Genomic DNA, 15,048 nt, shown 5'->3' on the forward strand with positions numbered 1-15,048 from the left:
GGGGGGGGGGGAGGGAATTGTGAAGTTGGCACACCTACCCCATGTGTGCAATTCTCTTTGATCCCCTCCAGTGGTTTTCTCCCGAAGGCTTCCGGACTTTGTTCGCCCTGGTTGGGACCAACGGACAAGGCATAGGGACCAGGTAAGTCCAGGGTACCAATTTAATAAAGTCAAGGGTACAAATTTAATAACTACAGACAGTACCTGCATTAACGGAGGGATAGAATCAACATCAGCTGAAGTGTTAATACCACTTTACAAGGCCTTGGTAAGGCCACACCTGGAATACAGCATCCAGTTTTGGTCACCATGATGTAAAAAAGATGTTGAGACTCTAGAAAGAGTGCAGAGAAGAGCAACAAAGATGATCAGGGGACTGGAGGCTAAAACATACAAGGAATGGTGGCTGGAATTGGGGATGTCTAGTTTTAACGATGAGAAGGACGAGGGGGGACATGATAGCAGTGTTCCAATATCTCAGGGGCTGCCCCAAAGAAGAGGGAGTCAAGCTCTTCTCCAAAGCACCAGAAGGCAGGACAAGAAGCAACGGATGGAAACCTCATCAAGGAGAGAAGCAACCTGGAACTAAGGAGAAACTTCCTGACAGAACAATTAACCAGTGGAACTACCTGCCTCCAGAAGTGGTGAATGCTCCAACACTGGAAGTTTTTATGTAATGTTAGGAAGCATTACGGCTAGCCTTTGATTTACAACCGTCGATTTAGTGACCGTTGGACGTTAGGGTGGCACTGGAGAAAGTGACTTAGGACCCTTTTTCACACTTAACGACCGTTGCAGCATCCCCGCGGTCACGTGATCCAAATTCGGACACTTCGCAACTGACTCACATTTATGACGGTCGTGTGTCCCAGGGGCGTGACTCCCTTAACCACGGCGGTGATTGGCTTAAGAGCTGTGGCCAGAAAGGTCGTAAAAATGGGGCAAAACCCTCCCATAACGAGCGTCGCGCTCGTTGTTAAGCAAGGCCATGAGCTTTGTCCCGTTATATGACCTTTCCTGCCACCATCGTTAAGTGAATCAATGCAGTTAAAGTTAGTCCCAATGGCTTCCCCATTTTCAGGGCTGTTGTAATTTCGAACAGTCACTAAATGGACTGACGTAAGTCGAAGACTACCTCTGTGTATGAAAGAAATAAATTGGGAGTAACCTCGGTTTATTCCTGCATTTGGGGATTACAAGTTCTAGCTTAGGAGTGTCCAATCTTGGCAACTTTAGGATGCATAGACTTCAGTTCCCAGAATTCCTGGTTGGCTGGATAGAATAGAATATAGAATAGAATAGAAATAAGAATGGAATAGAGTAGAATAGAATAGAGTAAAATAGAATATAGAATATAGAATATAGAATATAGAATAGAATAGAATAGAATAGAATAAGGGATAGAATAGAATATAGAATAGAATAGAATAGAGAATAGAATAGAATAGAATAGAATAGAATAGAGAATAGAATAGAATAGAATAGAATAGAATAGAATAGAATATAGAATAGAATATAGAATAGAATAGAATAGAATAGAATAGAATAGAATAGAATAGAATATAGAATAGAATATAGAATAGAATAGAATAGAATAAGGGATAGAATAGAATATAGAATAGAATAGAATAGAGAATAGAATAGAATAGAATAGAATAGAGAATAGAATAGAATAGAATAGAATAGAATAGAATAGAATATAGAATAGAATAGAGAATAGAATAGAATAGAATAGAATAGAATATAGAATAGAATATAGAATAGAATAGAATAGAAGAGTTGGAAGGGACCTTGGAGGTCATCGAGTCCAACCCCCTGCTCAGGCAGGAAACCCTATACCATTTCGGACAAATGGCTGTCCAGTCTCTTCTTAAAAACTTCCAGTGTTGGAGCATTCACCGCTTCTGGAGGCAAGGAGTTCCACTGGTTAATTGTTCTCACTGTCAGGAAGTTTCTCCATAGTTCTAGGTTGCTTCTCTCCTTGATCAGTTTCCATCTGTTGCTTCTTGTCCTGCCTTCAAGCGCTTTGGAGAATAGCTTGACCTCCCACCCCCTTTCTTTGTGGCAGCCTCTGATTGTAGCCCCAAAGAAATCTAGGGCAGGTTTAGACCCCTGCCCCACTTTTTTGTGGGCTTTCCCTCTCTCTTTCTCTCCCTCCCCCGCAGCTCCCTGAGTCAGTGGGTCCGCGCCTGCGACGCTCTGGAGCTGCCCACGCAGGAACGGGAGCAGCTGGACGCTTTCATAGACCAGCTCTACAAGGACATTGAGAAAGGTGGGCCGGAGACCCCCCACCCCAGCCCCGGGAAGGCCCTTGACTTGCTGGGGGGAGGGGGGAGGGCGGGATGGGTCTTTGGGGGCAGGAGGCTCCTGGGGGGGGTAGCATCCCCACATCATGCTGGTCTGAAGGAGCTACTGAAGGTCTTCGAGATCAGAGGGTGAAGGGCTGATGCTTTCAAAGAGCTCAGAGAGGGGTCCAGACCTTCCTTCCTTCCATCCCTCCCTCCCATCCATCTCTCCTTCCTTTCTTCTTTCTCCCTCCCTTCCTTCCCTCTGTTCCTCCAATCTCTCTCCTTCCTTCCTTCCTTCCTTCCTTCCATTCCATTCTTCCCATCTCCTCCCTTCCTTCCTTCATTTCTCCCTCTTTCCACCCATCCATTCCTTTTTCTTCTTTCCCCCATCTATTTCCTTCCTTCCTTCCATCCATTCCTCTTTTTTTCCTCCCTCCCATCTATCTTCTTCCCTCCCTCCCTCCCTCCCTCGCTCTGTCCCTCCAATCTCTCTCCTTCCTTCCTTCCTTCCTTCCGTTCCTCCATCCTTTCCATCTATTCCTCCCTCCCTCCCGTCCCTTCCTTTCTCTCTCTTCAATCCATCTATTCCTCTTTTTCTTCCCTCCCATCTATTTCCTTCCTTACATCCATCTATCCATCCCCTCCATCTCTCTTTCTCTTTCCTTCCTTCCATCCATTCATTCCTTTTTCTTCCTCCCTCCCATCTATCTCCCTCCCTCACTCGCTCTGTCCCTCCAATCTCTCCTTCCTTCCTTCTCTTCCTCCATCCTTTCATCTATTCCTCCCTTCTGTCTCTTCCTTTCTCTCTCTCTTCCTTCTATCCATCCATTCCTTTTTCTTCCTCCCATCTATCCCCTTCCTCCCTCACACTGTCCCTCCAATCTCTCTTCCTTCCTTCCTTCCTTCCTTCCTTCCTTCCTTCCTTCCTTCCTTCCTTCCTTCCTTCCTTCCCTTCCTCCCTCCTTCCATCCTTTCCATCTATTCCTCCCTCCCTTCCGTCCCTTCCTTTCTCTCTCTCCTTCCTTCCTTCCATCCATTCCTCTTTTTCTTCTTCCCTCCCATCTATTTCCTTCCTTCCATCCATCTATCCATTCCTTCCATCTCTCCTTCCTTCCTTCCATCCATCCATCCATTCCTCTTTTTCTTCCTCCCTCCCATCTATCCTCCCTTCTTCCCTCCCTCCCTCCCCCTCCCCAGACAGGCCGAAACAGACCCCCCCTGTGTATCAGAAGAGCCACGAGCTCCTCCCTCCCTCCTCGCCCTCCGCAGCCCCCCAGATGTGCAGAAGTGCCCCCCTAATTCTCAGGGACGGCCATGGAGGTGGGACAGGACCACGAAGGGGGGGGCAGCTGTTAGAACTTTGCAACTGGGCTTGAAGTATCTTTTTTGGGGTGGGGGGGATATCTGTCATAACTTGGGATGGTTGCTAAGCGAGCCGTCGTAGAGCGAGGACTCTCCGAGTCAGTCGCTGGGCCTGCTCCGGACGTGGTTCCGGCCACCGTCCGCCGGCCTCCCCTCACCGCCTCTCTCTTTGTCTCTTTGGATGTAGAGACAGGGGACTTCCTGAACTGCGAGGGCTCCGGCCTCTACGTGCTGCAGAGCTGCTGTGAGTAGCCGGGACCCAGCGGATCTCCTGGGCCGGATCTTGGCCGACGAGGCCAGCCAGGAGCGGCTCCCTCAGCCGGACACCCGTCCTCTCTCTTCCTTCTTGCAGGCAACCACAGCTGCATCCCCAACGCCGAGGCCTCCTTCCCGGAGAACAGCGGCCTCCTGCATCTGAGCGCGGTGGAAGACATCCCCCAGGGAGAGGTGAGGTGTCAACAGAGCATGTGAAGAATTCTAGGTTAGCCACCCTTTCCCTTCCCTTCCCTCTCCTCCCTTCTCTCTTCCCTTCCCTTCTCTCTCCTCCCCTTCCCTCTTCTCCCTTCTCTCTTCCTTTCCTTCCCTCCCCTTTTCTCTCCTCTCCTCCCTTCCCTTCCCTTCCATTCTCTCTTCCTTTCCTTCCTTTCCCTTCTTCATCCATTTACTTCCTTTCCTTCTCTTCCCTTCTCTCTTCCTTCCCTTCCCTTCCCTTCTCTCTTCCTTTTCTTTCCTTCCCTTTCCTTCCCTTCCTTTCCCTTTCCTTTCCTTCTCTTCCCTTCCCTTCCCTTCTGTTCTCTCTTCCTTTCCTTTCCTTCTCTTCCTTTCCTTCCCTTCTCTTCCTTTCCTTTCCTTCCCTTCTCTTCCTTTCCTTTCCTCTCCTCCCTTTCCTTTCCTTCCCTTCCCTTTTGTTCTCTCTTCCTTTCCTTTCCTTTCTTTCTCTTCCTTTCCTTGCCTTCCTTTCCTTCCCTTCCCTTCCCTTTCCTTCTCTCTTCCTTTCCTTTCCTTCCCTTCCCCTCTCTCTTCCTTTCCTTCCCTCCCCTTTCCTCTCCTCCCTTTCCTTCCCTCCCTTCCCCTTCACACTTAGGACCATTGCAGCATCCCCACGGTCATGCGACCAAATTTCAGATGCTTGACTCGTATTTATGACAGTTGCAGCGTCCCAGGGGTCCCGTGATCCCCTTCTGCGACCTTCTGACGAACAGAGTCAACGGGGGAGCCCGATTCGCTTAGCAACCGTGTTATTGACTTAACAACTGCCGTGATTCCCTTAACAACTGTGGCAAGAAACGTCGTAAAACAGGGCAAAACTCACTTAACAACTGTCTAACTCAGCAGTGGAAATGTTGAGCTCAGTTGCCGTCCTAGGTCAAGGGTTCCTTGTAATAAGCTGGCACCGGCCAGGGGTTGGATAAGGGCCAAGGGAACTCAAGGGGACTGTTTGTGGCCACGTAGGGATTGCAGGCTGATCCCTCTTTTGACTCCGCCCCCAGGCTCGGCCACTCCTCCTCCTCCAATCCCGGACTCTGAAGACCCAGGCAGGGGCTGCGTTTCCCGGAGCCAGACATTCCTTCCGGCTGTCTTGGCTGTTGCTTTGCTAGCTTGGCCTTCGGTTTGTGCAGTTGTGTTTTTCTCCACACAGGAGATCTGCATCAGCTACCTGGACTGCTGCCAGAGAGAACGGAGCCGACACAGCCGGTGCAAAATCCTACAGTGAGTGAGGATCTCTGTGTGTGTGTATGTGTGTCTATCTGTTTATCTGCCTATTTGCCTATGTCTGTCTCTCATCTCTGTCTGTCTGTCTGTCTGTCTGTCTGTCTGTCTGTCTGTCTGTCTGTCTGTCTGTCTGTCTGCTATCTATCTATCTATCTATCTATCTATCTATCTATCTATCTATCTATCTATAATCTAACATCTGTCTATTCATCTATCTATATCATCTATCTTCTATCTATCTCTATTTATCTATCTATCTATCTATCTATTTATCTATCTATTTATCTATCTATCTATCTATCTATCTATCTATCTATCTATCTATAATCTAACATCTGTCTATTCATCTATCTATATCATCTATCTTCTATCTATCTCTATTTATCTATCTATTTATCTATCTATCTATCTATCTATCTATGTATCATCTAACATCTATCTATTCATCTATCTATATCATCTATCTTCTATCTATCTATCTATCTATCTATCTATCTATCTATCTATCTATGTCTGTCTATCTGTCTGTCTATACATCTATCTATATCATCTATCGTCTATTCATCTATCTTCTATCTTCCATCTTATTTATCTATCTATCTATCTATCTATCTATCTATCTATCATCCATCTATCTTCTATCTCTATGTCTGTCTGTCTGTCTGTCTGTCTGTCTATCTATTCATCTATCTATATCATCTATCTTCTATCTATCTATCTATCTATCTATCTATCTATCTATCTATGTCTGTCTATCTGTCTGTCTATACATCTATCTATATCATCTATCGTCTATTCATCTATCTTCTATCTTCCATCTTATTTATCTATCTATCTATCTATCTATCTATCTATCTATCTATCATCCATCTATCTATCTATCTATCTATCTATCTATCTATCTATCTATCTATCTATCTATCTATCTATCTATCTATCTATCTATCTATCTATCTATCTATCCATCCATCCATCCATCCATCCATCTCCTATCATCTATGTAACATCTATCTATCCTCGCTCTCTCTTTATCATCTGTCTGCCTGTATATCTATCTATATATCTTGAGTGATCTTTTTACGATGCACCCTGTCAGCCCAAATATTAGAAGAAGAAATGAGAGCTAACTAGCTGGAAATAGCTATACCGGTCTCCCTTTAACTCTTTGTTAGCAATCCAAAATTTCACACACACACACACACACACACACGAGGCAGTTCAAACGGGGATCAAAGTTGATTGCAAAATTCTGCTCCCTACAAGAATCTGAACGGCTAATGACCAAAGTATCCCAAAGGTGCTTTTTTTCAGGAGGCAACTGGACTTCCTTCTATTCCTTTGAAGACGTTTCGCTTCTCATCCCAGAAGCTTCTTCAGTTCTGACTTAATGGTGGGGAAGGGAAGGATTTATCCTCCTCGCAGACCGCTGGTCCTTTGCCTTCTTTTAGGGAGTCGTTGAGGCCACTTGGAGATGACCCCGAGGACTCAGGTAAACCCCCAAATGGCCTCAACAACTCTCTAAAAGAGTTGCAAATGACCAGCGGTCTGCAAGGAGTATAAATCCTTCCGTTCCCCACCATTCAGTCAAAGCTGAAGAAGCTTCTTTGGATGAGAAGCGAAACGTCTTCAAAGGAAAACATGAAAATCCAGTTGCTGGCATCTCTTGTGGGCGCAAAGAGACTCTAAACTCATAGCGCGTTTGACCCTCCCTCCCTCCCTCGGCCACAGCTTGGTCATCTCCTACAGGCCTTCCTCAACGTATTATTCTCCGTAAGGGAGCCTGCCCAGGTAGGGTTCTCCGTCCTAATGGTCGCATTTTTAACTCCTTCACCGCGAGGACGTCGCAAGCCGAGCCCCCCCCCACCGTCGTAAACCGAGGCCTACCAGCAAATCTTCCGTCTTGCGAAATTCTTCCATCTCTCTCTCTCTCCCTCTCTCTCTTCCCCCCCTCAAAAAAATCCCCTAGGGAAAACTACTTGTTCATCTGCTCCTGTCCCAAGTGCCTGGCTCAAGCCGAAGATCCCGACGTCACGTCGGAGGAGGAGGAAGAGGAGGAGGAGGAAGCCGAAGGGGAGCCCGACGGCGCAGAGCTGGAGGACGAGATGACGGACGTTTGATCTGGCCTCCGGGGGAGGGTGGGGGCAGATTGGGTGGGGTGTGAATGGGAGGGGAGGGGGACCCCTCTAGAGTCCCTAGGGCTGTGGTGGGGAAGAGCATCCTGGTCAGATGGTGGCTTGAGAGGAGGTGGATTGGGGGGGAGGGGAAATGGGGCGGCCAGGGAGGGACCCATCATGCCTCTTGACCCACAGGCTGCCTAGGGGGTGACCCCTGGACACCCAACCTGGTGGGGAGCAGAAGACACCCCCCCTCCTCGGCCTCCATCTCCAACAGAAGGGGGTTTGGCAAACCTAACCTGGTTTGCCTCTCAGCCTTGCCTTAAGGGTGTGGGGTGTGTGTGGGGGGGTCTAATCCTGGCCCCGATCCGCACCCGTCTCTCCCCTCCCCCTTTCCAGCAAAGAGAAGCAGAGAAACCTGGTTTTCCGTGCAGCTAGTCCTCTACTTACGACCAAACAGTCCGTCGCTAAGCGGGATGTTTGAGCAGCGGGTTTTGCCCCATGGTGACCCCTTTCCTCGGCTCCGTTGTTCAGTGAATCACCCCCCTCCCCGTCGATAAGTGGGCCGCCCGGTCGTTAAGTGAATCCTGCTTCCCCCCCCCCTTGACTTGGCTTGTCGGGGGGGGGTTGCCAAAGAGGATCACGTGACAGACACACACACCCCGCCAGATGCTGCGACCGTCATAAATACGAGTCGGTGGCCGAGAGGCTGTATTTTTGATCAGGTGACCGGTGGGGGATGCGGCAACGGTGACAAGTGTGGGGAAAAACCGGTCCCGAGTCGCTTTTTTTCAGCGCCGTTAACGGCCGCTAAGCGAGCTGTTGTAAGTCGAGGACTACCTGACTCTCCTTTCCTTTCCTCTGCTCCAGCTGTGGTCTCCAGCTCTGCAAAACAGCCTCGGCCCCAAAACATTGGGCGCATTTCAAGATGGCGGCTGGGCTGGGTGTTTTGGGGGAGACTCACCTGGCCTACAGAGAAGAGATCCACGGGGCACCCTCCTTCCTTCCTTCCTTCCTTCCTCCCTCCATTTTTTTCTCTCTCCTCCCTTCTCTTTCTTTCCTTCCATCCTCCTTCCTTTTTTTCCTTTTCCCATCTATCTCTCTCCTTTCTTCTTCCCTCCCTTCCTCCTTCCCTCTTTTCCTTCTTTCCTTCCTCTCTTCCTCCCTCCCTCCTCCCTTTTCCTTCCTTTCTCCCTTTCCTCCCTCTTCCTTCCTCCCTCCCTCCTTTCTCCTCCCTCCCTTCCCTTATCTTCCTCCCTCCCTCTTTTCTTTCCCTCCCTCCCTCCCTACGTCCCCTTACTTCCTCCCTCCCTCCCTTTTCCTTCCTTCTTCCCTTTCTTCCTCGCTTCCTCCCTGCCTCTCTCCCTTCCTCTTTTCCTTCCCTCCCTTCCTTCCTCCCTCCCTCCTCCCTTTTCCTTCCTTTCTCCCTTTCCTCCCTCTTCCTTCCTCCCTCCCTCCTTTCTCCTCCCTCCCTCCCCTTATCTTCCTCCCTCCCTCTTTTCTTTCCCTCCCTCCCTTCCTCCCTCCCCTTACTTCCTCCCTCCCTTTTCCTTCCTTCTTCCCTTTCTTCCTCCCTCGCTTCCTCCCTGCCTCTCCCTTCCTCTTTTCCTTCCTTCCTCCTTCCCTCCCCTTCCGTCCTCCTCCCTCCCTTCCCTTATCTTCCTCCCTCCCTCTTTTCCTTCCTTCCTTCTCTTTCTTCCTCCCCCCTCCCTTCTTTCCTTCCCTCCCTCCCTCCCCAAGCAGATGGAGGCTGGGTTGACTCTGGATCTCAACCCACGACCTCCAAAAGCCGGGACCCGAATCCAGACCCCGCGTTTGCTTGGCCTGCTTCCTGAGCCGGCGTCCCCATCAGCTTCCCAGACGTTCAGACGTCCGGCCTGCTTTAACCCTGATTTTAAATCTTGCCTGCCGTCCTGAGCCGGGATTGAGTGAGTGAGTGGACAGTGTGTGGTTGCGTGCCCTTGTCCGTCCGTCCGTTTTACGCTCCTTCCGAGGGGGAGTTTTGTAATTCTATGCAAATAGGTCCACCTCCTTCAATACAAAAAGGATTTGCTTCGGGCTGGCGTGTTTGGCTTTCTTCCTCTCCAGACCCGACGTGGTCCTCGTCTTACGACTGCAACGGAGCCTAACGTTTCCGCTTCTAAGCGAGACAGCCGCTAAGCAAGCTTTGCCCCATTTTACCACCTTTCTCGACACAGAGGTTAAACTTCGACCGTCGTTAAGTGTGAAAACCAGCCGTAAGCCCCCTTTTCCCGGTGCCGTTGCAACTGTGAACGGTCACAGAACGAATGCTCGCAAGCCGAGGACTTGCTATACAGGCTTACGACCACCGCTGAGCTCAAAATCTCCGCGCTAAGCGAGACGTTCGTTAGGCGAGTCCTTCCAAGTTACGATTTTTCTTACCGTTGTCGTTAAGCGAATCACTGCGGTTCTTCATTTAGTAACACGGGGTTGTTAAGCGAATCCACCCCCCACTGACTCCGCTTTTCAGACGGTCCCGAAAGGAGGGAATCATGTGACCCCGGGACACGGCAACCGTCATAACTCCGAGTCAGTTACCGAGTTGACGTGACCACGGGGATGGCTGCGACGGTCGTAAGTGCAAAAAACGGTCCCAAGTCCCTTTTTTTCAGCGCCGTCGTGACTTCGAACGGTCACTAAATGGGACTGTTGTAAGTTTAGGACTTCCTGTAATAAAGGTGGGTTTTTTAAAACAAAGGAATAAATAAATACAGTAATCCTGATTAAATAAATGAGAGAACTAGCCAGCAGAGAGACCCCCAAGGGCTGGAGAATGTGGCCTTTTGGTTTTAATCGGGGAGGGTGACCGGCAGTGATTGACAAAGGCAAAACAACACAATCTGGCCGTCGGCCAGTTCATAAGTGCGAAAAACAGCCCTACGTCCCTTTTTTTGCAGTGCTGTCATAACCCTGAACCGTCACTAAATGAACTTATTAAGTCGAGAACTTAACAAAAACCATGCTACTTGAATTGGGGGGTTGACCCTTAAATCTTGGGGGGGAAGTGCCCAAACTGTGAAAGGCCGCTGAAAGTATGCAACACACACACACACACACACTGCCCCCTCCCCAGGCTTAGTCTTTGCCATCCAACCTCTGCATTAAACCATAGTTTGCTTTGTCGCGTGTGAACTCGGGCGTTGTCACCCACAAAACCACCACCGTACGGATGACGTGGTCCTCTAACCCACCCACCCAAATGTCCATCTGGTTAATATTTTGCCCAGGTTGGTGCCTGAATTTGAAACTGAGGGGGGGGGGGTTCTTAAATGCCCCCTTGGGGTTCAGACCCCAGACTCGGGAAGTGAGGGCAAGGCAAACATTTCTTGAAGACGTGGCCTTGGGATTCTCGGATTTGAGACCACCCGGTAACCACCATCACACCAGCAAGCCATCGGCAACAAGCCAACCAACTGTCCAGGCTTCCTCTTTGGGCCTCAAGAGCTGCTGGTTGGGCCCACCAGTTCCAGTGGGTGTTATCTGGGCCAGAAGAAGCAGCCATCCAGATGACACGGTCCGGTCAGTTTCCCTTCATCAAAAACGATCCTGTGGTCCCATAAGCTGCAGGACTGGGTGACAACGGTGATCCGTGGATTGGGATCTTCTATCTCTTCCGTCCGGTTCTGCGACGCCGCAGCTCGCTTCCTCCTCCTTTTTGCTACCAAAAAATCCTTGGAGGCTGCAGGAATTCGGAAGCCAGAACACTGCTGGCGTTGACCGGGATGGAAATCACGGCCCAAGGGAGCCCGTGCTGCTCCAGAGAGCGACGGATCATGTACCTGGGTAAAAATAAGGCGGGGGGGTGTTATTTATTCTTTATTTATTTTTTATTTATTCTTTATTTTATTTAGAGAACTTCTATAGCTCGTAGCAGCTCTAGGTGGTTTACAGACGAGAAACTGGAAAAAATATAATAATAATAATAATAATATAATAAAGACAGCAGAATAGATGAGAAAGAACTGGAGAAGATCACAAAATACAAAGACCTACAAATAGAAATAGAAAGACTGTGGCAAAGGTAAGCAAGGGTGGTACCATTAGTAATAGGCGCCTTGGGTGCAATCCCAAAACAACTGGAGCACCACTGGAACACCATCATCGGCATTGACAAATTCGCCATCAGTCAATTGCAAAAGGCGGCCTTACTAGGAACTGCTTCCATCCTGCGACGAGATCTGTAATACCATCAAACATCCACATCTGCCTATCCCAGGTCCTGGGTAAGGACTCGATAGGTAGACAAAATGCCAAATCCAGTCTGAACATCTGGCTGACTGTGCGATGATCAATAATAATAATAATATAAAATAAAATAATAAAAAATATAGCAGCAACAGCAGCAACTCTAAAAAGGAATAGAATCCTGCAATTTTTCTCCCAACTAAAAGCTGTCACAAATCACCAAATCCTGATATAGGCAGTCCTCATCTTAACCACCACGAATTGAGCCCCAACATTTCTGTCGCTAAGCGGGACGTTTAAGTGCCTTTTGCCTCGTTTTACGACCGTTCCTGCCACAGCTGCGAAGTGAATCACTACAGTTAAGTCAGTAACACGGTTGCTAAGTGAATCGTTACGGTCATTAAGTGAGCAACTCGGTCGTTAAGTGAAGCTGGATTCCCCATGGACTTTGTCAGAAGGTTGCAAAAGGGGATGGTGTGACACCCCCGTGGGGCGCCGCGACCGTCATAAATATGAACCGGTTGCTGAGCGTCTGAATTTTGAACGCCTGACCGTGGGGGAATGCTGCGACGGTCGTAAGTGTGAAACATGGTCCTAAGCCACTTTAAGTGGTTTAGCTGTACAAATGGGGTTTAGGGTCAGGAGAGAGGGGGGGTCTCGGCTGCAGTCCCCTGTCACTCACCCGTCTCTCCCCAGCAGGAAAAGGGCCGGGATGTCGGCCCTGGGCTGCATCGTCTCCACGTAGGTTGTGTCCTTGTCGTAACTATTGTCTGCAATGATCACCGCTTGGCCTCCGTGTTCCTGGATCGTGCGAGTCTTGGACAGAAATGAGCAGCCCCTGTTGAAAAAGCCCCCCCCCCAAGTCCATATTTATGCATTCAGATCGGGGGTCCCCAACCTTCCCGGGTTTGTGGGCCGGCGGAGAGGAGATAAAACGGTTCCACGTGAGCGGCAGGGTGTTTTGCAATGCATACACAAACATATACACACACACACACACACACGGTGCTATGATCACACTGTTATGGTTCCCCTCGTGAGTTCTTGTCTAGGGAGATTCTCCGTCATTTTGGTTGTCCCAAAAGTGCTTTTTCAAAAGTTTTCGTTGAAGACGTTTCCCTTCTCATCCCAGAAGCTTCTTCAGTTCTGACTGAATGGTGGAGGATGGAAGGGTTTATATTCCTTGAGGTCATCTAGTCGTTAGCACTCCCTCTGAGAGTCGTTGAGGCCACTTGGAGGTTTATCTGTGTTTATCTCCAACGTACCTTGGAGAAACGAAACAACCACTTCACAAACGCCTGGCACAGCGTAGGACAGGGGTAGGCAACCTGGGCTCTTTTATGACTCGTGGACTTCAACTCCCAGAATTCCTCAGCCAGCATGGCTCAGCTGGGAAACCTCCCTTTCCCCTCAGTGTGGCTGGCTGAGGAATTCTGGGAGTTGAAGTCCACGAGTCATAAAAGAACCAAGGTTGCCTCTGGCCTAGGCCTAGGCCGCTTTACAACTTGTGGACTTCAACTCCCAGAATTCCTGAGCCAGCATGGCTCAGCTTGGAAACCTCTCCCTTTTCCCTCAGCGTGGCTGGCTCAGGAATTCTGGGAGTTGAAGTCCACCAGTCCTAAAAGAGCCAAGCTTGCCTACCTCTAATCTAGGCCTAGGCCGCTTTACGACTCATGGACTTCAACTCCCAGAATTCCTGAGCCAGCATGGCTCAGCTTGGAAACCTCTCCCTTTTCCCTCAGCATGGCTGCCTCAGGAATTCTGGGAGTTGAAGTCCACCAGTCATAAAAGAACCAAGGTTGCCTACCCCTGGCGTAGAAGAACGAACCCCTCAGGACAAGAGTCAGCAGCCCGTCTGCATTTGAAAGACCAAGGCCGCTCTTTCGAAGACAGCAAAGGCCGCATTCTGGACCGAGAGGACCGCTGGTTTGAAAGAGGGGTCCAAGAGACCATCTAGCTCCAAACTGAACAGCCCTTCCTCAATGGAGGGGGAGGGATAACACACACACACTCCCATCTCCTGTTTACAACACGGTCCTTTCAGCAGTTCCAAGGTCTCACACCCATTTGCACCACTCAGATGACCTTGAGGGCATAGAATAGATGAACCTCCAAGTGGCTTCAATGACTCTCAGAGAGAGTACTAACGACCAGATGACTGCAAAGAATATAAATCCTTCCATCCTCCACCGTTCAGTCAGAACTGAAGAAGCTTCTTGGATGAGAAGCGAAACATTTTTGAAACAAAGTCCAGTTCTCTTTTGAAAAAAAGCACCTTTGCGACTCTTCTTCTTCTTGACCACGTGTTGTGTTGTGTCGTGGACACCCTTAAATCCAGCATCGTTTCATCTGGACCTGCTCACTGGTTCGAGGGTCCCTGAAAGATCTAGGGGTGGGCTTCCTGCTGAAATGAACCCCATCCTGGATTCTCCGGCCGAGATTCAAACACGGAGCACGAAAAGCAGCCCGCTGATTTCCACCGGCGTGCGAAAGCAACTCACCCGTGTTCCACCAAGGCAATCTGGCCTTCAATAAAGACCCCGTTGTTCAACGCCCCGCAGGCATCTGGCGGATCGGACGGAACCAGGTAGATCTGCTCGAATCTCATGTTCTGGGCAAGCGGGAGATACAGAAAAGAGGGAAGATTAAAAACCACGGCCTGCAGGGTGGGACCCATCGTCCTGTGCCCAGGAGCGACAAGGTTTGCCCTAACGGCTTCCCCAAATCCATGCACAGCAACTTCTGGGTTTTGTTGATGGGACCCAGGGCGTTACTAAACTCTACACAGCTCCGTATAGGGCCGGATTTATTGGGTCAATCCATGTTTCTCAACCTCCGCAAGTTTATGATGGGTGGACTTCAACTCCCAGAATTCCCCAGCCAGCCATGCACTGATGCTCAGCACTGGTGATGTTACTTAGCTGGGTAATGAAATGTGTGCAAGAAAACAACCAAGCGCAGAGAGCACCGAGAACCCCTCGGTCACCCTTCTCCTCCTCTCCCTCCCCCTTCTCCACTCACCATCAGTACCTTCGAACACTGATGATGTTCCCTAGTTGGGTAATGAAACGTCTGCGAGAAAACAAGGTCAGAGAGCACCAAGGAGTCCACAGGCCTCCTCCTCCTCCTCCTCTCTGCAAACCCCACTCCCTTCTAACACTGATGATGTTCCCTAGTTGGGTCATGAAACGTCTGCAAGAAAACCACCAAGCTCAGAAAGCACCAAGGACCCCACAGTCGTCGTCTTCTTCTTCTTCTTCTTCTTCTTCTTCTTCTTCTTCTTCTTCTTCTTCTTCTTCTTCTTCTTCTTCTTCTTCTTCTTCTTCTTCTTCTTCTTCTTCTTCTTCTTCTTCTTCTTCTTCTTC

The 15,048-nt window shown here is 49.3% G+C and overlaps 2 protein-coding genes across 2 annotated transcripts in view; one reads left to right on the plus strand and one right to left on the minus strand.

Annotated features, from left to right (window-relative positions):
- Positions 1-71: 71 nt before the first annotated feature.
- Positions 72-7,480, plus strand: LOC107299267 (SET and MYND domain-containing protein 5-like; the record flags this gene model as incomplete). The annotated part of the gene is made up of 6 exons (XM_015828631.1): positions 72-142; positions 2,166-2,272; positions 3,838-3,894; positions 4,003-4,097; positions 5,290-5,360; positions 7,330-7,480. Coding segments are annotated over 6 exons (552 nt in total), but the record flags the coding sequence as incomplete, so codon positions are not given.
- A 3,676-nt stretch (positions 7,481-11,156) lies between these two features.
- Positions 11,157-15,048, minus strand: part of LOC107299269 (protease-associated domain-containing protein 1-like) — an 8,329-nt gene continuing 4,437 nt past the window's right edge. Inside the window, exons 3-5 of the mRNA XM_015828633.1 lie at positions 14,185-14,294; positions 12,366-12,521; positions 11,157-11,277 (exon numbers count right to left, since the gene is read on the minus strand). Coding sequence (XP_015684119.1) covers positions 11,157-11,277; positions 12,366-12,521; positions 14,185-14,294 — 387 coding nt within the window. The remainder of the gene's footprint in view (positions 11,278-12,365; positions 12,522-14,184; positions 14,295-15,048) is intronic.

Source organism: Protobothrops mucrosquamatus, unplaced genomic scaffold (genome assembly GCF_001527695.2).
Source record: "Protobothrops mucrosquamatus isolate PMUCROS unplaced genomic scaffold, P.Mucros_1.0 scaffold4742, whole genome shotgun sequence".
Lineage (NCBI taxonomy): Eukaryota > Metazoa > Chordata > Lepidosauria > Squamata > Viperidae > Protobothrops > Protobothrops mucrosquamatus.